This window comes from Podarcis pityusensis (assembly GCF_964106645.2).
Source record: "Podarcis pityusensis genome assembly, chromosome: 18".
NCBI classification, from domain to species: domain Eukaryota; kingdom Metazoa; phylum Chordata; class Lepidosauria; order Squamata; family Lacertidae; genus Podarcis; species Podarcis pityusensis.
This window is the reverse complement of record NC_138043.1, coordinates 2,900,291-2,921,513: the sequence shown is the minus strand read 5'-3', so window position 1 is coordinate 2,921,513 and position 21,223 is coordinate 2,900,291. Positions and strand designations below refer to the sequence as shown.

The window sequence follows — 21,223 nt, the reverse complement described above, 5'->3', positions numbered from 1 at the left end:
AGTGAGCACTCAGGGCTGATTTCCTTCCGAATGGAGAGGTTTGATCTTCTTGCAGTCCATGGGACTCTCAAGAGTCTCCTCCAGCACCAGAATTCAAAAGCATCCGTTCTTTGGCGATCAGCCTTCTTGATGGTCCAGCTCTCACTTCCATACATCACTACTGGGAAAACCAGAGCTTGAACTATACGGACCTTTGTTGGCAAGGTGATGTCTCTGCTTTTTAAGACGCTGTCCAGGTTTGTCATTGCTTTTCTCCCAAGAAGCAGGCGTCTTTTAATTTCGTGGCTGCTGTCACCATCTGCAGTGATCATGGAGCCCAAGAAAGTAAAATCTCTCACTGCCTAGAATAGTGGGAGGGAAAGATCAACATTTTGATCTGCAGAACATTTAAGTTTTCTGCCCTGCTCTCTTTTCCAAAAAACACCCCTATCCTAGAATGCCGCGTTCCTAATCACCGACATATTTTTTTAACACGGCTCCACGCGGGGCTTCTGACACTGCTGCAAAACTTCTCTTTCCAGGCAAGAGAGAGAGAAAACCTTTTATCTCTCTCTTTCCAGGCCCAGAGAGCAAAAAAGGAGTGTTGTCCTGGGCTGACCTGCTGAGATTCAGCTGGACACAGCTGGCCCAAAAGATCTTGTTTCCTCCATGCCTCCCCGGTTGACAGCAGCTGCCGCCTAATTTTTGCAGCAGGGTGGCAGACGAAAACAGCGGCTTTCTCCAACCGAAGTGAGAAACTTCCTTTCCGTTTGCTGCGCCACGAGAGAAGCCATCTTCTTACCACCAAACGTTCCCCTCCCCAATACACACACACACAAAGAGGCCAGAGAGACAGCTGTGAACTCTACGAAGCGATGTTTTCCCCGACCCTGTGCTTGGGGGCTCCGGCTTTCCCCATCAGTTGTCAGGAGGAAAGCAAGCAGAATTTGTGCGCCTATTTGCAGACCGGCAGCTTTAAAAAAACCAGGGAGCCTGCTTCGTTCTTCCAAAGCATCTTTATTCATACGCAAACATATGCAGGTTTGAAACGGGTGCGTCGGTCCGGTAGAATTTGTGCAATTTGACAACCAAGGTTATTTTCTTTGGGCCAGCAGCTTTGTATTTGCAAGACTGCGCCCTACCCCGAAGATAAAGGGGAACCTTTAGAAATTCAGATGTTTCTGGGGTACCGTCCTCCGTCGTTGGTTGTGCTAGCTAGGACTGATTGGAGCTGAAGACCCAACAACCGAAATCTTGTTGTTCCCTATAGTCCTGCCCCATCCTGTCTCCCCAAAAATACCCCACAGTTTTGGGCTGCTGGGTGGTTTCTAACAAACAAAAACTGCACTTCCCCTTTCGGATTAAAAAGGATCTGGGGCAGTCGAGCCAGGTCAGCAGGGGAACAGATAACAAAATTATTATCCTTATTATTACATGTCCCAACTTCTTCCGCACCTTGGACCTGATTTTTGTTATCAAATAGGGGAAAAAACAACTTAAGAACAAACCATTCCTCTTGACAACACTTCCAGGACAGACGAAAAGGTTTATTAAGAGATATATAGGGTTAAGATAGATAGGTGCGGGGGCCTAGCTTAGCTCCACCAAAGTCTTGCTATTTTTCGATGCCCCCAAAAATGGGTGGCGGTGGGAAGAAGAGACTGGGAGGTTTGGGGAAAAACAGCTTTATTCAGTTGAGAAGATTGTACAAATGGTGGCTCAGCTTTTTTTACACATAGGGTGAACCCGTTGCGGAAGCTGGGATGGATACTGATAGCAAAACGACCCAAAACTATATATCCGCCCCCTGGCTGACTGCCTTCCACACCTGATATTTGGGGACGCGTTTTTTAAAGAGTCTCATCGCTTCAGAAGTTACGGACGGCAAGGGCCACCTGACGAGGGCGGGAGAAAGAGATTGAAGGAGGTGGGAAATAAGTTAAACCTCTGTACAAGAGAAACGAGCGTTAGGCGAAATGTACAAGCGATCAAAGCTGACGTGTGCCCCCCCTTAAGTGCCAGGGGGTCACGAGTTGCGTGCCGGGAGGGGCGTAGGAGATGGGGACACCCCCCCGGCGGACATCAGTGCAAAACGGAACAAAAACCGGGCACCACCAAAAACGACACAGGTTCCGAATGGTATGAAGGGGATGTTCGCACCCAGGCCTTGTTGGGAGATGTCGGGACCTGAACTCGGGACCTCCCGGACTCTGAGTCGCTGAGCTCAGAAGCGAAGCGAGGTTCTTGTCCTCTTTCGTTCCGAATTCAAGCAGGAACGCTGCCTTAATACTGAGCCGAATCGCCTGTCAAGTTTGGCATCGTTCCAGGCAGGTGGGTGTGTGCCTGCCCGCTATGCCAGCCCTAATCAGAGACACGTTGATTTGAACACGGGACCGGAGCAGGCCGAACTCTGCCTACCCTTCTGCAGCCTTTACCCAGAGAACGGCGAGTTGGTTTCAAATTGTGGTTTCGGAAACCACGACCACCTGCCCCTTCCCAACCCGCAAGACGTCACTGCTAAAAAATATGAGGCCCTGCCTTCACCTCTGCCAGTAAGGTACCGAGTTCAAGAAACCTGGGCGAGACAGCAGGTGATGTCGGAAAGGGTGGTGTTGCGGCGAGGGGCTTGATGGATAACAAGAGGAAATCTGGGGTGTTGGAGGGGGTACAAAGGGAGGTTGGTGGTGGAGGGGTTCAAGGTGGGATAAGGGGCAGGGGGCGTCCTTAGAGGGCGGTCTTGTCTAAATCCACTTTGACGGGCAGGAGCGCCGCTTCCTCGTTCTCCGCCGGGCAGATGGCGACGGCGATTACGGGCCGGAGGGAATATGGGAGGGAGCTATCCAGGTCTTCCAGGAATTCCTTGTCTCCGTTGATACTCAGGGGCTGTGAGGAAAGAAAGAAGAAGATTTGCCCGTTTATTTTCCTTCGAAAGAATATTTTGCTAACGCCACGGGGCAGAACGATGGGGGTGGAGATGCTCCTTCAGGTATACTGGGCCATTTAGGGCTTTCAAGGTCAGCCCCAACACTTTGAATTGTGCTCGGAAACGTAATGGGAGCCAATGCAGATCTCTCAGAACCGGTGTTATGTGGTCTCGGCGGCCACTCCCAGTCCCCAGTCTAGCTGCCGCATTCTGGATTAATTGCAGTTTCCGGGTCACCTTCAAAGGCAGCCCCACGGAGAGCACATGGCAGTAGTCCAAGCGGGAGATAACCAGAGCATGCACCACTCTGGCGAGACAGTCTGCGGGCAGGGAGGGTCTCATCCTGCGTACCAGATGGAGCTGCCCTGGACACAGAATTGACCTGCACCTCCATGGACAGCTGTGAGTCCAAAATGACTCCCAGGCTGTGCGACCTCTGCCTGGCTCCCTGCACAACCTCTCATCTCGCAGGGAGTGGACCGTCAGAAGGCCCTTGGAGCTGGACCCAGGTGTCCGGGCTGAACAATGGGGTTGGAGAGGCTCCTTTACGTATACTGGGCTGAGGCCGTTTAGGGCTTTCAAGGTCAGCACCAACACTTTGAATTGTGCTCGGAAATGTAATGGGAGCCAATGCAGATCTCTCAGAACCGGTGTTATGTGGTCCCGGCGGCCGCTCCCAGTCCCCAGTCTAGCTGCCGCATTCTGGATTAATTGCAGTTTCCGGGTCACCTTCAAAGGCAGCCCCACGGAGAGCGCATGGCAGTAGTCCAAGCGGGAGATAACCAGAGCATGCACCACTCTGGCGAGACAGTCTGCGGGCAGGGAGGGTCTCATCCTGCGTACCAGATGGAGCTGCCCTGGACACAGAATTGACCTGTGCCTCCATGGACAGCTGTGACTGCCTAGGGAAGAGTATGGATGCATCGTGGGGCTGTGGCCCCAAGCCATACCTGCGTCTTGACGTGCTGATCGGGAGCGGTCACCAAGCTCGCGCAACTGAGCCACAACATCACCATGATGGAAAGGAAGAGACAAGCGGCCAAGATCCATCGTGGAAGCCCCGAACGTCTGTAACACCCAGAGGCCCCCCACCAGAGAGAGACGACGAGATTATGGCCGGCCATGGAGGGGGCGGACGCTTCGAACTGGCTGATGGGGGGAGAGGGAAACGGAGAGGGGGGGCCGGCGGCGGGTGGGGAAAGGGTGGGGGGAAAGGACCGTCAACAACGTGGAAGAGGGGAACAGGTGAGTCTGGCCAGGTGAGTATCCCTTCCGTGGGAGCTCCGCCCCTCCGCCATCTGCACCCCGCCCACTTTCCCAGCTGGCCCTGCCTCCTCGCCTCTGGCCCCGCCCCTCAAAGGTTTGCTTACAATACAATTTCCAATGAAATACGGAAAAAGAACCCTTTTCGTGTAGGCAACCACAGCGGCTAGGATTTTAAAAGCTGGAAATTGGGAAGGCGATAGAATTCCCACAAAAAAGAACAAAATGATTGGCAAGCGAATATTTAGAACTTGCAAAAACGACTGGGAGAATAAGAGGGAAATCAAACCAGAAAGTTAGTAAAGATTGGATAATATTCAAAGAATATCTTAAAAAGTATTGCGGCCGTGCAATGCTCCTGACAGATTTAGAAGTGTAAGGAAATTATAACAATGAAAATTTCTTTTGACCAGTAGCAGGAAAGAATAATAATAATAAGTGCGTATAGGATAAAGGTAAAGGTAAAGGGACCCCTGACCATTAGGTCCAGTCATGACCGACTCTGGGGTTGCGGCGCTCATCTCGCTTTACTGGCCGAGGGAGCCGGCGTACAGCTTCCGGGTCATGTGGCCAGCAGGACTAAGCCGCTTCTGGCGAACCAGAGCAGCGCACGGAAACGCCGTTTACCTTCCCGCTGGAGTGGTACCTATTTATCTACTTGCACTTTGACATGCTTTCGAACTGCTAGGTGGGCAGGAGCAGGGACGGAGCAACGGGAGCTCACCCCATCATTGCGGGGATTCGAACCACCGACCTTCTGATCGGCAAGTCCTAGGCTCTGGGGTTTAACCCACAGCGCCACCCGCATCCCTAAAGGTAAAGGGACCCCTGATCCATAGGTCCAGTTGTGGCCGACTCTGGGGTTGCGGCGCTCATCTCGCTTTATTGGCCGAGGGAGCCGGCGTACAGCTTCCAGGTCATGTGGCCAGCAGGACTAAGCCGCTTCTGGCGAACCAGAGCAGTGCACGGAAACGCCGTTTACCTTCCTGCCGGAGTGGTACCTATTTATCTACTTGCACTTTGACGTGCTTTCGAACTGCTAGGTTGGCAGGAGCTGGCAAAAAGCACAATGAGGCGAGTTGGGAGTTAAAGTACGTGTAATGTCAAAGGATTATGTTGTTAGTTAGTGCCTATGGTTTGTTTATGTTGTTTGCTGGTGGTGATAATGTGGGGGGGCAAAGATGGGAAGGTTTCCCCCCCCCCACACCTCCTTTTTGCCCAACCGCTTTGCAGAACTTCAGGCACCAACCACAGACTCTGAGCATAACTTTGGCTCCATGAGGTCTAGGAACCTGACTTTCCAAACAAAAAATCAAATAAATACGAAAATAAAGCGGATATTGGCGTCCTTCCCCCCCCCCGACGTATCCTGGACCCATGACAGCCTCTGTCTGCACATTTATCCTCAATCCCACCCCCCATTCCTCTCCCTGTACCCCAAATATTGCCTCTCCCTCCCCACTTCTTTACTTGGACATGCAGCCCAGAAAGTCGTGTTCTGGGGGCGCCTGGGTCTCTGCCGGGGGCGACGATTTCGCTCTGGCTTTCGGCTCCTCCACGGGGGGTTTCTCCCGAAGGCCTGAAGGGGCAAAGAAAGCGTGCGGGGAGGGAAATAGGGGGCAGAAAAAGAGACCCATAAGTGGAGGACCGGGGAAATAATGCAAACCGCCGACACCAGCCGGGAGAGGGAAAGTTTGCAATAAATCCAGGAGCGGTTTTGCGGCGTTCCCAAATTCCCCCGGCGTCCTGGGTTTTGCAAGGATGTTAAAAATCGTTTCCAAGCAGGCTTGCCGTCATACGAAGGCTCCAGCTGGTGCAAATCGCCATGCAATAAATCACTTCGACCCCTAAACTGCGGAGACCCCTCTCCACAGAGGTGCATCGAGCGCAACTTATGGCGAATGCAAAAGATGCACCTCTGTGGCCTTCCGACACATGAGATGTGTCTTTTCCGCACGTGCCATATTCTGTGATCGTGAGTTGTTTAAAACTGCTTTCCGTTTTGCCTTTTAAGGGTTGCATCCTGCCCTGGGACCTTGGCTTGAAGGGCAGGCGATTAAATAATAACAAATAAATAAGTTTTTATTTATACCCCGCACTTCCCGGTTCAAAAAACCAGGCTCAGGGCAGCCAACAACAAATTTAAAACACTTAATGCAACAAAAAACAGCATGAAATACGATATAAAACGTGAATAACAACAAATTCAGAATTCAAAAATCAATTCAGGGGGGAAATCCATCCAACAGACATTAGATGATCACCAGGGCTAGCTGGCTAAGTTAGTCCAATTTGGGCCAGGGTGGAGGCCAGGGGAGAATTAGCTGTGGGATCCCAGAGCGGGGAATCTTCATAAAAAGGGGAAGAGGAGGGAAGGAAGGGAAATAAAAGATGAGGCTAAGTTCAAATTGAAAGCCAGGCGGAATAGTTCTGTCTTACAGGCCCTGCGGAAGGAGGTTAAATCCTGCAGGGCCCTGGTCTCATGGGACAGAGCATTCCACCAGGTCGGAGCCACCACTGAGAAGGCCCTGTTCCTGGTGGAGGATAGTCTGACTTCCTTAGGGCCCGGGACCTCTAAACTATGATTATCCATGGACCTTAAGGTCCTCTGCGGGGCAGACCAGGAGAGGCGATTGATAATAATAATACTAGCAAATTCAATACTCTCTTACCTGTGTGGGGCTTCAAAGTGTTGGAGGTGGATGGCGCCCACGCCTTCTCCATAACCTCCGATTTGGGCGCCTGGACCTCTGGAACCGGATACTCGATCTCTGGCTGAGACTGAGGACAAAAAGAAGGACAGTCTTTAGAATCGCAGAATCGGCTGGGGCCCCTAGAGGCATCTAGTCCAATCCCTTGCAATGAGGGAATCTGGTTACATATGAAACCTTTGAAATGCACAGGGATCGCTTCTGCAGAACGTGTTTCCCGTATATTGCGGTTTGCCTCTGTAATGGTTCTAGGGGTTGCTCGTGCGTAAGCCGGTGCAAACACCTGGCTGGGTTGCCTGAGTGAACTTTTTCTGTCCGGACAGCCACTCACCCGTGGCTGTCTCAATCGCTGGCAGAATCCGTTAGTGAGCGTTTCTTAAACTTCTTCCAGCAAAGAAGCTCTTTGACGCCTAGTCTCCTCCTACTCTCTCTGCGCGAAAGCCTTCTGCGCAAGGAGGGCATGGGCAACGGAGGACCCCTACTCTCCCCACTGGTCCCCGGCAAGGAGTCATGGGACTGCCTCGCCGCTTCCCCCATCTGCCCCCCTTCTCCACTGGTGCTACGCTGATTCTCTTCCCCAGAAGATGGGCTGCCTCTCCCACTCCCGAGACGCTCTCCGGAATCCCCTTGGATTTTGCTCTCTCCCTCTGGCACTGATGGCAGTTCCCTCACAGCCTCCTAAGGCAGGGAATACGCAGGAGAAATTATATATATCTATATATATTAGTTTTTTTAACATATCATTTCCAACAATCATATAACTTCTTATCTTATACAATATTTTAGACTTCTGTCAACACCTCTGATGATTTTCTGTTCTTTATTCTGCGTTTCTTAATCTCTGTTGCTCTTCATTATCATTAAGTAATAATTCTCCTCATAGTCTTTCTTGCAATGTTTCAAATATCCTTACAGAACTTCTTGCAGTCCTACTAGCTTAATCTGTCCATTACAATCGCTTTGCAAATAGTTCGTATATTTACTCCAGGAGAAATGATTTTATGAGGAGATACGGAAGGTGTCTGTAGAATTCGTACTGTTAAAATGGAAAAGGGGTCAAACCATCGCAAAAGGTGTTGAAATCTCGGGAGGTTAGATAGTTACAACGGAATGCTCTCGCGGGTGCCGGGTGCCCATTTTAATTCTTATTGTTGCATGATTATCACTTTGCGATAATCTTGGGAGAAGAGCAATGACAAACCTAGACAACATCTTAAAAAGCAGAGACATCTCCTTGCCGACAAAGGTCCGTATTATTCAAGCTCTGGTTTTCCAGTAGTGATGTATAGAAGTGAGAGCTGGACCAGAAAGAAGGCTGATTGCCGAAGAATGGATGCTTTTGAATTCTGGTGCTGGAGGAGACTCTTGAGAGTCCCATGGACTGCAAGAAGATCCAACCTCTCCATTCGGAAGGAAATCAGCCCTGAGCGCTCACTGGAAGGACAGATCCTGAAGCTGAGGCTCCAAGACTTTGGCCACCTCATGAGAAGAGAAGACTCCCTGGAAATGACCCTGATGTTGGGGAAGATGGAGGGCACAAGTAGAAGGGGACGACGGAGGACAAGATGGCGGGACAGTGTTCTCAAATATGAATTTGACCAAACTGCGGGAGGCAGTGGAAGACAGGAGTGCCTGGCATGCTCTGGTCCAGGGGGTCACGAAGAGGCGGGCATGACTAAACAACAACAACAACATCACTTGTGTGTAAAATATTAATAATAATAATAAAGCACCCTTCCTCTGTTTTGTTCGAGTCTCCCCCCACCCACCGCTCCCTGGTTTTGCCACCCGCTCCCCAACCCTGCCAGCAGCACCCACCTGGAAAACGACGACTTTCCCGTCGTCCGCCTGAAGGTAGAAGGTCCACGTGGAGGAAATAAAACTCTGTGCTGAACTGACAATATCGTTGCAGAAGCTGGAGACGAGGTCAAAGACGGAGAACGAGGCGGGTTTTGGGTCCAGCACCTGTGCGAAGATAGGTGTGAGCCAATCTGAAAACTCCCCAAACCCTGAAAGGTCGGTTTCTTACAGGTGTGTGGAGGGGATGATGTCGTATCCAGACCAAGTATATGGGGAAATAAGACTGATTTATTCATTCAGTTACAGTGGTGCCTCGCAAGACGAAATTAATCCGTTCTGCGAGTGTCTTCGTCTAGCGGTCTTTTCGTCTTGCGAAGCAACCCTATTAGCGGCTTAACGGATTAGCGCTATTAGCGGTTTAGCGGCTATTAAAGGCTTATCGGATTAGCGGATTAGCTGCTAAAAGGCTATTAGCGGCTTAGATAAAGGGGGGGGGGCGAAAAAAAAATCTCAAGACTCGCAAGACATTTTCGTCTTGCGAAGCAAGCCCATAGGGAAATTCATCCTGCGAAGCAACTCAAAAACGGAAAACCCTTTCGTCTAGCGGGTTTTCCGTCTTGCGGGGCACCACTGTATAGGCGTTAAGACCATCAGTGTCCTCACCGCGAAAGAACCAGCCGGGTTGCAAGAACTACAACTAAGTGAGAGGGTCCTAATGGGTGGGCCTGTCCTCAACCCCCTCACCTATCTGCAAGGTTAATAATAATAATAATAACAACAATAATAATTTTATTTATACCCTGCACACCTGGCTGGGCTTCCCCAGCCACTCTGGATAGCTCCCACCAGACTATTAAAAGCACAACAGAACATCAAACACTAAAAGCTTCCCTAAACAGGGCTGCCTTCAGATGTCTTCTAAAAGTCAGATAGTTGCTTATTTCCTTGACATCTGACGGGAGGGCGTTCCACAGGGGGGGCGCCACCACTGAGAAGGCCCTCTGCCTGGTTTCCTGCAACCTCGCTTCTCGCAGGGAGGGAACCGCCAGAAGGCCCTCGGAGCTGGACCTCAGTGTCCGGGCAGAACGATGGAGGTGGAGACGCTCCTTCAGGTATACTTGGGCCGTTTAGGGCTTGAAAAGTCAGCACCAACACTTTGAATTGTGCTCGGAAATGTCCTGGGAGCCAATGAAGGTCTTTCAGGACCGGTGTTATCCCCAGTCCCCAGTCCGGCTGCCGCATTCTGGATTAGTTGTAGTTTCCGGGTCACCTTCAAAGGTAGCCCCACGTAGAGCGCATGGCAGTAGTCCAAGCGAGAGATAACCAGAGCATGCACCACTCTGGTGAGACAGTCTGTGGGCAGGGAGGGTCTCATCCTGCGTACCAGATGGAGCTGCCCTGGACACAGAACTGACCTGCGCCTCCATGGACAGCCGTGAGTCCAAAATGACTCCCAGGCTGCGCACCTGGTCCTTCGGGGGCACAGTGACCCCATTCAGGACCAGGGAGTCCCCCACACCTGCCTGCCCTCTGTCCCCCCAAAACAGTCCTTCTGTCTTGTCAGGATTCAGAAAGGCAATCCCTGCAGCCCACGTTGCGATCCAAAAGCCTGCGCTGACACACATTTGCAGACGTACACTCTGCCCGCAGCGACAGGTGGCAGGAGTTGTTTGGGAAACAGGATGTTCCCTGCCCACGGCTTGGCTTTGGAGGAAATGTCTGCAGGAACCAGCCTCCTAAGCTGTTTTTAAGACTAAAGAATGGCTCTCTAATCCCCCAACACACATATATTTTCCCCCCCTGACACTTTGATCGGTCTCACAAAACTGGCAAAAGCAGCGACTCCATTCCTCTAGGCTGAGATTTCGACGCCAAACCCACACATTTGCCAGTTTAGTAGTAATCTGGATGCCGTGCTTTCGAAGAGAGAGGTTTGGGATTCCAGCACCCCTTTTAGGCTTGTTTGCGGTTTAATTTATTTATTTGTTTTAAGTTTATTTATGCTTTTCAAATTTATACATTTCACCGATTTTGAAATCATTTCAACATTTCGAAACTTGACTTCCTTCCCCCCTCTTTCTGCGGTTCCTTATTTTTAACATCTTCTGCGTGTCCCAATTAACTTAATTTGCTCATTTATTCATCTGCTTTAAATATATACTCCTATAAAACTGCAATAGCAGTTGCAATAATCCTGCCGATGTTCTTATGTGTTTACAATTTATCTGCAAATTATCCAGGGTCTCTGCACATTCGCCGTTAGAAAAAGGCTTAGGACTTGGCTTAGGTTTGATGAGGCCCTCAGCTCCTGAAGGTATCGGGGCCCTTTATATGTCCAGCTGTCCTTTGCCAACAACAAATTGTCGCTGTTTTTTGTGTTGAATATATGCCATATGGCAATTTATGGACCTAATAGGTATCTCAAGCCATTTGCCCATGTGGCCATGTAACCAGTCCATGCAGAATGTAGGCACCCTATATATAGAAAGGAGCAAACCAGGGATACAGTGGTACCTCGCAAGACGAATGCCTCGCAAGACGGAAAACTCGCAAAATGAAAGGGTTTTTGGTTTTTTGAGTTGCTTCGCACGACGATTTTCCCTATGGGCTTGCTTCACAAGACGGAAACGTCTTGCAAGTTTGTTTCCTTTTTCTTAAAACCGTTAATATAGTTGCGACTTGACTTCGAGGAGCAACTCATAGCACGCGGTGTGGTAGCCTTTTTTGAGGTTTTTGAAGACTTTGGTGATTTTTGAAGCTTTTCCAAAACTTTTCCGACACCGTGCTTCGCAAGATGAAAAAAACCGCAAGACGAAAAAACTCGCGGAACGAATTAATTTCGTCTTGCGAGGCACCACTGTATTTTAGGGAGCAGGTGGGGCCCATGACTTACATCCGTGATGGCCAAACTTGGCCCGCCAGCTGTTTTGGGACTACAACTCCCATCATCCCTAGCTAACAGGACCAGTGGTCAGGGGTGATGGGAATTGTAGTCCCCAAACACCACTGACTTACACCATAGGAGCCTACACAACTCAAAACACTGTTGCTGTATGTAGGTTTTATTTTGTTTTTTATCTTATATTTTGGAAATGCACATCCAGTTTTTCCCCCTTTAATTTTTTGGGGGCCCCCAAGATAGTGGGGCCCCCAAACTAAGCTTGTTTAGTTTATACGTAAATCCAGCACTGGTTTAGGAGACAAATTACCTTCTCTCCCCGGCTGTCTGTCTCCGGCAGCTGAGTTCTGCATCCCGTCGTACAGCCAAACTGTTCATCGCCACCAGCGTAAGCTTCCATACAGGCTGAATTGTCGAGGGGGGTGGGGAGGAAGAGATTGGGGGGAAAGAGAGGTTACCCGCCGCGTCTCTGCGTGAGTCTGCGCTCTTTCCGATGGGGCGAGGCGCACTGTCGCATCTCTGCACTTGGCTGCGAGTTTGGGGGGAATCTCCCAGCGAGAACAACCTGCCTCCGAAAGGAGGGTACGTGTCAACTCCCTGAACGAGTCCCTGCTCTGGTTTTGCTACCTCCCGACCGAAAGACTTTACTGCCTTCAAAAAGACAGAGTCTATTGCAGAGTTAATCACATCCTACGAGGGGAGGGCTCCCCCCCTTGTTTCGTGCCTGTCCCCACCTGCAATTTTCCATTATCCTTCCCCTCCGCTCGGCTGTCTGTGGGAATCGGTTGCAGAATATAGGCGGTGTGGAGATGACAGCCGTTTAAGTGGAAAGGAAGTTCTGGATAATGTAACCGAGCAAGGTTTGGAGATGGGGGGGGGGGCTTTGTTTGTAAGGAGGAGGGGCACGGGCTCACCCGATTCGCACTCGACTCTCGTTGCGTTCAGGTCGGCCGTGGCGTCCACAAAATGACAGATGGAAAACAGCCGGCAGCCCCGGTAGCAGGCGTTGAGGACGGCATCCTGGAAAAAAATATTATGGGGGGGAGGGAAGAGAGGAGAGAGAAATTAAAGCATTGTGCATGTCCCGCACAATGACAGGATCTTAAAAAGCAGAGACATCTCCTTGCTGACAAAGGTCCGTATAGTAAAAGCTTTCCCAGTAGTGATGTATGGAAGCGAGAGCTGGACCATAAAGAAGGCTGATCGCCGAAGAATGGATGCTTTTGAATTCTGCTGCTGGAGGAGACTCTTGAGAGTCCCATGGACTGCAAGAAGATCCAACCTCTCCATTCTGAAGGAAATCAGCCCTGAGTGCTCACTGGAAGGACAGATCCTGAAGCTGAGGCTCCAAGACTTTGGCCACCTCATGAGAAGAGAAGACTCCCTGGAAAAGACCCTGATGTTGGGAAAGATGGAGGGCACAAGGAGAAGGGGACGACAGAGGACGAGATGGTGGGACAGTGTTCTCGAAGCTACCAGCATGAGTTTGACCAAACTGCGGGAGGCAGTGGAAGACAGGAGTGCCTGGCGTGCTCTGGTCCAGGGGGTCACGAAGAGGCGGACACGACTAAACAACTCAACAACAACAACAACAATGTCCCACCGCTGTCACAGAATCATAGTTCCCTCCCGGTCCCGTTTCCTTCGATTTCACCCTATACAAAACCCAATCCCAACGTTCGGTCTCTTGGTCACGTCTAGGTGTGACCAAAGGATGGGAGCCAGAGGTTTAGGGCTATGCAGGTGGAGAGCAGGAAAACAAAAAAGGTAGTTTTGAACGGGGAGATGTGAGTTCAGACCCGCCACCCCGAGCCTAGAATACAGGGGAAAGCCTGACAAGATATGTGCCTACCTTCAAGGGGCGTTGTACGGGTGGGTGGCTGAGATATATATTTAAAATATTTATCAAAGGAAATATTTGCAGGCCCCTGTCTCTCTTGTGTATATGTTTGCTGCTAAGGGCAATAAAAACCATTCGTTGAAAAATGGGCGGTGATGAACCGTTTTGGAAGGAACTGTTTTAATCGCCTGGTTGGAAAAGTTTTCAGCCAATGTTTAAAAGTTGGAAAACGCCGCAGAAAATCTAGTGTCCCGGTCGGGTAATCTGTTCTGGCTGGGTCAGAACCAACTTGGGAGTCCTGTGTTCTGGGAAGCACAGTTTAAGAAGGGTATCGACAAGGATATTCTTGGGGCGACCAAGATGGTCAAAGGGTCTGGAAACTGAGCCTGATGAGGAACGGTTGAAGGAGCGGGGTATGTTTAACCTGGAGAAGAGGAGATAGGAGGGCCATATTCCAAATATCTGAAGGGCTGTCACAGAGAAGAGGGAGCAAGCTCGTTTTGTCCTGAGCACGACTCGAGCTTTATATGAGAGTTTTATTTATTTATTAACGTTCTTAAGTTACATCGGTTAACATTATCATATTACATGTCAAGGCTTATTATAATATAATTTTTTCAGCATGTATACAAAGTTTATATACCTAAAGAAAAGAAACAAGGACAAAAAACTATTCCAAAATCATATATGTACCAACACTTTGGACTCCCTGTCTATCCCGTTGTATATTCCTTTTTTTATTGTAGATTTCGTTACATTTTATCTATCTATCTATCTATCTATCTATCTATCTATCTATCTATCAGGGTCTGGTGACTTCTGTTTCAGGGTATCTGAAGAAGGGTCCATGCACACGAAAGCTTATATACCCAGAACAAACTTAGTTAGTCTCTAAGGTGCAACTGGACAATTTATTTAATTTATTTCAATAGGGACAGATTTAAGGTAAATCTTACCGTTAGGTCCAGTCGTGACCGACTCTGGGGTTGTGGCGCTCATCTCGCTTTACTGGCCGAGGGAGCCGGCATACAGCTTCCGGGTCATGTGGCCAGCAGGACTAAGCCGCTTCTGGCGAACCAGAGCAGTGCATGGAAAAGCCGTTTACCTTCCCGCCAGAGCGGTACCTATTTATCTACTTGCACTTTGACGTGCTTTCGAACTGCTGGGTTGGCAGGAGCTGGGACCGAGCAACGGGAGCTCACCCCGTCATTGCGGGGATTCGAACCGCCGACCTTCTGATCGGCAAGTCCTAGGCTCTGTGGTTTAACTCACAGCGCCAAATGCTTGCATATAAATAACACAAGTAAATAAAAATATATATATTTTATATCCATGCACATCGCTTAATGCAGGCAACCCTGAGATACAAAAACTCAGGTACCCCTCCTGGTTAATGTCTCGCTTGTCAAATTGCTCTCACCTAATGTTCAACCTAGGGACGCGGGTGGCGCTGTGGGTTAAACCACAGAGCCTAGGACTTACCAATCAGAAGGTCGACAGTTCGAATCCCCGAAATGACGGGGTGAGCTCCTGTTGCTCGGTCCCTGCTCCTGCCAACCTAGCAGTTCGAAAGCACGTCAAAGTGCAAGTAGATAAATACCGTATTTTTTGCACCATAACATTCACTTTTTCCCTCCTAGAAAGTAAGGGGAAATGTCTGTGCGTGTTATGGAGGGAATGCCTATGGATGGCGGGGGGGATCTGCTGCAGTCGTGAGCAGAGGATCCATGGTTCCCCTTCCTTCCCTCCTCCGTGGCTCGCTTTGAAACAGCAAAGCGGGAGAAGAGCCGCTGAGTGGGGAGGAGAGAGGGACAGAGAGCCTGCTTCTTTAAAGGAGCAAAGCAGGAGAGGAGAGGAGCCGCTTACACGAGTGTAAGCGGCTCCTGTCTGGTTGGTTCCTTTAAAGCAAGCAGGCTCTCCGTCCCTCTCTCCTCCCCACTCAGCTCGCTAAATAGCATTATTAGCAGCATCCTTCTCCACACACCCCATGCGTGCTCCTTGTCCCTTGAGTGCTTTTCCTTCCCTCCCCACTTAAAACGTGGTTACAAAGCATGGATCCACATGGATCCTCAGGATTTTTGCATTGGGCTACTCCAAACTCGCTGTCGGATCACATGTCTGTGGCCACAGCATGAACCACAAAAATCATACATCCGCTGTTTCGTTTAGAATAATTTTTTTCTTCTTTTCCTCCTCTAAAAACTACGTGCGTGTTATGGTCTGGTGCGTGTTATAGAGCGAAAAATACGGTAGGTACCGCTCCGGTGGGAAGGTAAACGGCGTTTCCGTGCGCTGCTCTAGTTCACCAGAAGCGGCTTAGTCTTGCTGGCCACATGACCCAGAAGCTGTACGCTGGCTCCCTCGGCCAGTAAAGCGAGATGAGCACACAACCCCAGAGTCGATCACGACTGGACCTAATGGTCAGGGATCCTTAATGTTCAACCCAAATCTACCCTTCCTTGTTAACCTAAGCGTACTGTCCATCTCTGCACTAACTTTGAGGTTTTTGGGGGGTTTTTTTGCAAACTGCCCTGAGGTTTTTCCCGTTTGCCTTCCTTTTTACAATCCAGCGGTGCAAAGATCTTACGAAACAGATAAATAGATGCCTTTCGACAGCAGGTTGGGAAACGGGCCGAAGTCTTCTTTAATGAATAGAAAATTCAATTTGAAAACAGAAAAATGAAATAAAAGCAAGCCTAAAGAGGACGTTTTTAAAATTAATCCGACAGAGAGGGGGAAAAAATATTATTCTTATTTTTAATTTGCCTTCCTGCGGAATTAGAGGGAGAGTTTAAAGTTTTCGCTGCATCACCTTTGCGATTGTCCCAGGAACATTTGACTGACAGGAAGGACATGAGAGCAGCCTCTTTGACCCGATTCAGCAACACAATTCACGCCCCTCCGTTGGCTCCGGATCAGCACCAAGGAGGGAGGCGGGCGGCTGCACAGAACCTCCATGGCCAGGAACAGTCTATCGGGAAATTGCCAGCAAGCAGCGGAGGAAAACAGGGGCGCACACACACACACACCAATCCTCCACACTGACCTCCAAACCAGAGGCCGTATTTAAATGGGCCAAGAAATTTTAAATGCCTTAAAGAATTTAAGGATTTAAAAATAATCATAGCATAGCTTGCATCATCAGCCTGCTTATTTTAATCGCGTCCCCTTCTCTCGGTGCATCCCCTACTCCTTTCGCAGCACTGCACAAAATTAATCGTGTATGTTGCAAACACGGCTTATGCCCCCCTTCCAAATAAAAACTGAATGCAGAAGAACAAAATATGTTTTGGGAGATGAAATCCCCTGCACAGTTCGGGTTGTCTGCAGCTAAATCCTACGCAGCGCGGACCCATTAACGGAACGGCACACAAGTCGTCTCCTTTTGTTCCAGTGGGTCTACTCCGAGTATTTAAGCCCCCAAAGGCAGAGGCCAAGAGCCCCACAGAAATTGGAAACAAGTATAGGTTGCGTGTCTGCGAAAGAGAGATGGGCGGATTTTAGCTGGGGGGGGGGGGCTATAGACAAACAGAAATAAAAATCAGAGCGAGGCTTCTTTATCCAAAGCGGTTTTCTGCCGAAGGACGAGCGGGAGGCGGCAGTGATGGATTGGTACCTGCAGACAGCAGATCCCACATGCAGGAAAAAAATTAAATTAAAGCACCTCGCACCTAAATAAAGCAATACACCAGATATGCTCCCTCCCCCCCAAATCAAAACGGATCATTTTAAAATGGCATGTTTCATTTTTATTTAAAAATTGCTTTCCCCCTCCTGTTTTTTTCTTCCCTTAAACCTTTTCCGTCTCTCTTTCCTTCCAGCCTGGAAAAGATGGATGCTGGTATTCTTCTCAGTTTAGGGGGCCACGAGGAGCGGGGGGGGGCGCAGGCAGAGACAGGCATCAAAGGCTATTTATCTGCATTATTTTTGATTCTCCTCGGTAATTTCTGGGTGCGTTTGAACCGAAAACAAGACCTTGGCGGAAAAGGCCACCTTGGAAAGAGCAGAAACCCTAGACGCTAAAAGACCAAATTTATTCCTGCTTTTAAATACGATAATCGCTTTTAACTGAGTACGAATCTTGGGTTGCTTCGAGGAGCAAATCTACCCCTGCTTTTCAGTGCGATGGCTTTTAATGGCGCACGAATTTCGGGTGCTCAAAGGAGCAAAATCTACGCCTGCTTTTAAATAGAATCGCTTTTAATCGCGCGCACATCTCGGGTGCTGAAGGAGCAAATCTTTTGCTGCTTTTAAATATAACATTCGCTTTTAGCCGTGCACGGATCTTGCGCGTTTGAGGCGTGCGCGTCCGGCGGTGCCATTTCTCTGAATGGCTTGCCTGCAACGCCATCCCCTACTCCGAGTAGACCCATTGGAACCACGGGGCGAGCTTGAACGTGGGTTTTTCCTCTCTCTCTCTCTCTCTCTCTCTCTCTCTCTCTCTGTCTCCCCCTCTGGGGGCAAGGGGTCTACTCGGAGTAGGAGCCTGCGCCGCGCGCCCCTGGGTGGGTTACCTTGGCGCCGGGGGTCTGGACACGGAGGCTGGGCGCGCAGCGCGCTTGGCAAGCGGAGATATCACCCAGTTGAGCCGAGAAAGGGTCGCCGTCTCCCGGCGGAGGAGAAGACGAAGGAGGCGGCGGAGGAGGAGGAGAAGGAGAAGAAGAAGAAGAAGGGGATGATGATGAAGAAGGAGAAGAAGCGCCGGCGCCGAGGGCCGCCAGCCCGGCCCGCGGGAGCAGCAGGAAAAGGAGCAGCGCCGCGCCTTCGGCCATCCTGCCCGCCTGCGATGGAGGAGAAGATGGAGAGGCCCGAGGAAGAAGAAGAAGAGGACCAGGAGGAGGAGGAGGAGGAAGGCAGCCGAGGGAGCCCGGAGCGCGCGCAGGAGGAGGAGGAGGAGGAGAAGCGTCGGGGGCGCGCCGGGCGAGCAGCGGAGCAGCCTGGGAGAGAGGAGGGGGGAAGGAGGGAAGAGGTGCCGGGGCTTGAGGGAGGGAGTGGGAAATAGGTGCCGGGGCTCAGGGAAAGGAGGAAGAAATAGGTGCTGGGGCTTGAGGAAAGAGGAAATAGGTGCCGGGGCTCAAGGGAGGAAGGGAGGAGGAGGGAGGGAGGAAGAAATAGATGCTGGGGCTTGAGGAAAGAGGAAAGAGGTGCTGGGGCTCGAGGGAAGGAGGAGCAGATAGGTGCCGGGGCTCAAGGGAGGGAGGGAGGGAGGAAGAAATAGGTGCTGGGGCTTGAGGAAATAGGATATAGGTGCCAGGGCTCGAGGGAAGATAGGTGCCGGGGCTGAAAGGAATGCGAGAGGGAAGAGGAAATAGGTGCTGGGGCTCAAGGGAGGGCGAAGTAGGTGTAGGAGACTCTCTCCACACAGCCCCCCCCCCAATATACAACAGGGCAGGTTCCCCTTTATTCCTCCAGAAGTCCAACACCATCTCCTTTGTCTTAGTAATATTTAGGTGCAAATTATTCTCTAATGCATTAGGGACACGGGTGGCGCTGTGGGTTAAACCACAGAGCCTAGGACTTGCCGATCAGAAGGTCAGCGGTTCGAATCCCCGCAATGACGGGGTGAGCTCCCGTTGCTCGGTCCCTGCTCCTGCCCACCTAGCAGTTTGAAAGCACGTCAAAGTGCAAATAGATAAATAGGTACCACTCCGGCGAGAAGGAAAACGGCGTTTCCGTGCGCTGCTCTGGTGTGCCAGAAGTGGCTTAGTCATGCTGGCCACATGAGCTGTGCGCCGGCTCCCTCAGCCAGTAAAGCGAGATGAGCACCGCAACCCCAGAGTCGGCCACAGCTGGACCTAACGGTCAGGGGTCCCTTTACCCTTTTAACCCTAACCCCCGCCCAAATTAAAGGAATATGTCCAGCTGTCCTTTGTCAACAACAAACGCTGTTTTTTGTGTCGAATATATGCTGTATGGTAATTGATGGACCTAATACAGGCATAGGCAAACTCGGCCCTCCAGATGTTTTGGGACTACAACTCCCATCATCCCTAGCTAACAGGACCAGTGGTCAGGGATGATGGGGGTCCCTTTACCTATCCTCTAATGCAGGAATATGTGGCTGTGCCATATGGGAATCGAACCTGCAACCTCTGCGCAATCGGCAGCAAGCTTTAACCAACAGAGCTGTTTGGAAATAAACAAGAACGCAAACTCATTGGCTCAGAGGCAGGGCTTCTGCCTCGCAGAAGGCAGAAGGGGCTTTCTTTGTTCTCGATTTTAATATAGGAATCCATGTGGATTTTAACGATTCATTAGACGCCACCTCTGATGTTTTATGGCCAGCGCAAGATGGGGATGCAAGGAAAGGTGGCAAACATGCCTCGGGGTGTCGCAACATATGCATCTAAAATCCTAAATCCATCCTTTGCATATTGGGGATGCGTGGTGGAGAATTTTGTGGCACCGAGAGAGGAAAGTGATTTTTAAGCTTTTAGATTCTGCATGCATGCGTTAACCTCAAGCATCGGTTTAAAAGTCTGTCTTAGGATGGGACGTTACCCCCCCATTTTCTGCCCCACACAAGAGGGAGAATACCTTCCTCTTTTTAAGAAAACACATTTCTATTTTTAAAAAATAAATAAATGCAAGAGACGAGGCATGCTAGTTTTGCAGAGGGCCTTCTCGGTGGTGGTGCCCGCCCTGTGGAACGCCCTCCCGTCAGATGTCAAGGAAATAAACAACAATCTGACTTTTAGAAGGCATCTGAAGGCCGCCCTGTTCAGGGAAGTTTTTAATGTTGAATGTTCTGTTGTGCTTTTAATATTCTGTTGGGAGCTGCCCAGAGTGGCTGGGGAAGCCCAGCCAGATGGGCAGGGTATAAATAAATAAATTTATTATTATTATTATTAACCTTGCATATAGGTTAGGGGGTGGAGGAAAGGCCCACCCATTGGGACTCTCTCACTTAGCTGCAGCTCTTGCAACCTGGCTGGTTCTTTCCGGGTGCTGATGAGGAGCCTCATCTGTATTCCTAAGCTCCTTGGGGCATTCGGCCGCGGTGAGAACACTGAACCGCCTGGCCTGAGCCAGCCTCAGGACTCTTCCGATGGTCTTAGCCCCTCTAAGTAATCAGTCTTTATTTCCACCAGCCATAGCAATAAAACAACAATACGATATACAAAGAATAGAAATAAAAAGTCAATTATATACAATACATGTTAGGGTTTTGAATCAGTAGTCAAACAGTGGATCTTATTCCGATTGCCCCAGCGAAAAACCTTGCCACCTTTGCTGTCACCTGCTCATCTTGATCTGCCCAGAGAAAGGACACGGTGGCAGTGGCTGGGCGACCCGGAATGGACAATAAAAGAGGGGTGATAATCTCATTCCTCAAGTCTTTATAAAGAGGGCAAGGCAGAAGGGCATGTGCCACCGATTCGGGACTGCCGTCTCCACAGGGAATCTATTGGAATCGTCCCTCAAGAACAGCCGAGGGCAAGACATTCAATCTTGCAAGAGTCAAAGCGCGTCTATATTTTAGAATTGCTGGGTTATGCAGAAAAGCAATGACAAACCTAGGCAGCATCTTAAAAAGCAGAGACATCACCTTGCCATCAAAGGTCTGTATAGTTAAAGCTCTAGTTTTCCCAGTAGTGATGTATGGAAGTGAGAGCTGGACCATCAAGAAGGCTGATGGCCGAAGAATGGATGCTTTTGAATTCTGGTGCTGGAGGAGACTCTTGAGAGTCCCATGGACTGCAAGAAGATCCAACCTCTCCATTTGGAAGAAAATCAGCCCTGAGTGCTCACTGGAAGGACAGATCCTGAAACTGAGGCTCCAAGACTTTGGCCACCTCAGGAGAAGA

At 50.0% G+C, this 21,223-nt stretch overlaps 1 protein-coding gene across 2 annotated transcripts; it reads right to left on the bottom strand.

Moving 5' to 3' along the window:
- Nucleotides 1-1,648: 1,648 nt before the first annotated feature.
- Nucleotides 1,649-18,274, bottom strand: TMEM59L (transmembrane protein 59 like). Of its 2 annotated transcripts, none has more exons than XM_080989101.1 (8): nt 17,930-18,274; nt 12,490-12,595; nt 11,886-11,980; nt 8,695-8,841; nt 6,838-6,946; nt 5,636-5,744; nt 3,853-4,051; nt 1,649-2,862 (listed from the first exon to the last, which is right to left on the bottom strand). In XM_080989101.1, the coding sequence occupies exons 1-8, from the start codon at nt 18,185-18,187 to the stop codon at nt 2,704-2,706; spliced, it is 1,182 nt and encodes a 393-aa protein (XP_080845227.1). In that variant the 5' UTR covers nt 18,188-18,274; the 3' UTR covers nt 1,649-2,703. The 2 variants fall into 2 exon arrangements, with proteins under 2 accessions (XP_080845227.1, XP_080845228.1); XM_080989102.1 differs by having other exon boundaries at nt 3,853-3,970; nt 17,930-18,272.
- Between the last annotated feature and the right edge of the window lie 2,949 nt (nt 18,275-21,223).

Bases quoted from the DNA above. Each gene is read 5' to 3' on its own strand.
- TMEM59L (XM_080989101.1), bottom strand. From the start codon at position 18,187: ATGGCCGAAGGCGCGGCGCTGCTCCTTTTCCTGCTGCTCCCGCGGGCC. The intron at 12,596-17,929 runs GTAACCCACCCA...ATTTTTTTCCAG, and splicing joins TCCAGACCCCCGGCGCCAAG to GATGCCGTCCTCAACGCCTG. The intron at 4,052-5,635 runs GTAAAGAAGTGG...TCCCCCCATCAG, and splicing joins TTTCTGGGCTGCATGTCCAA to CCAGTTCGAAGCGTCCGCCC.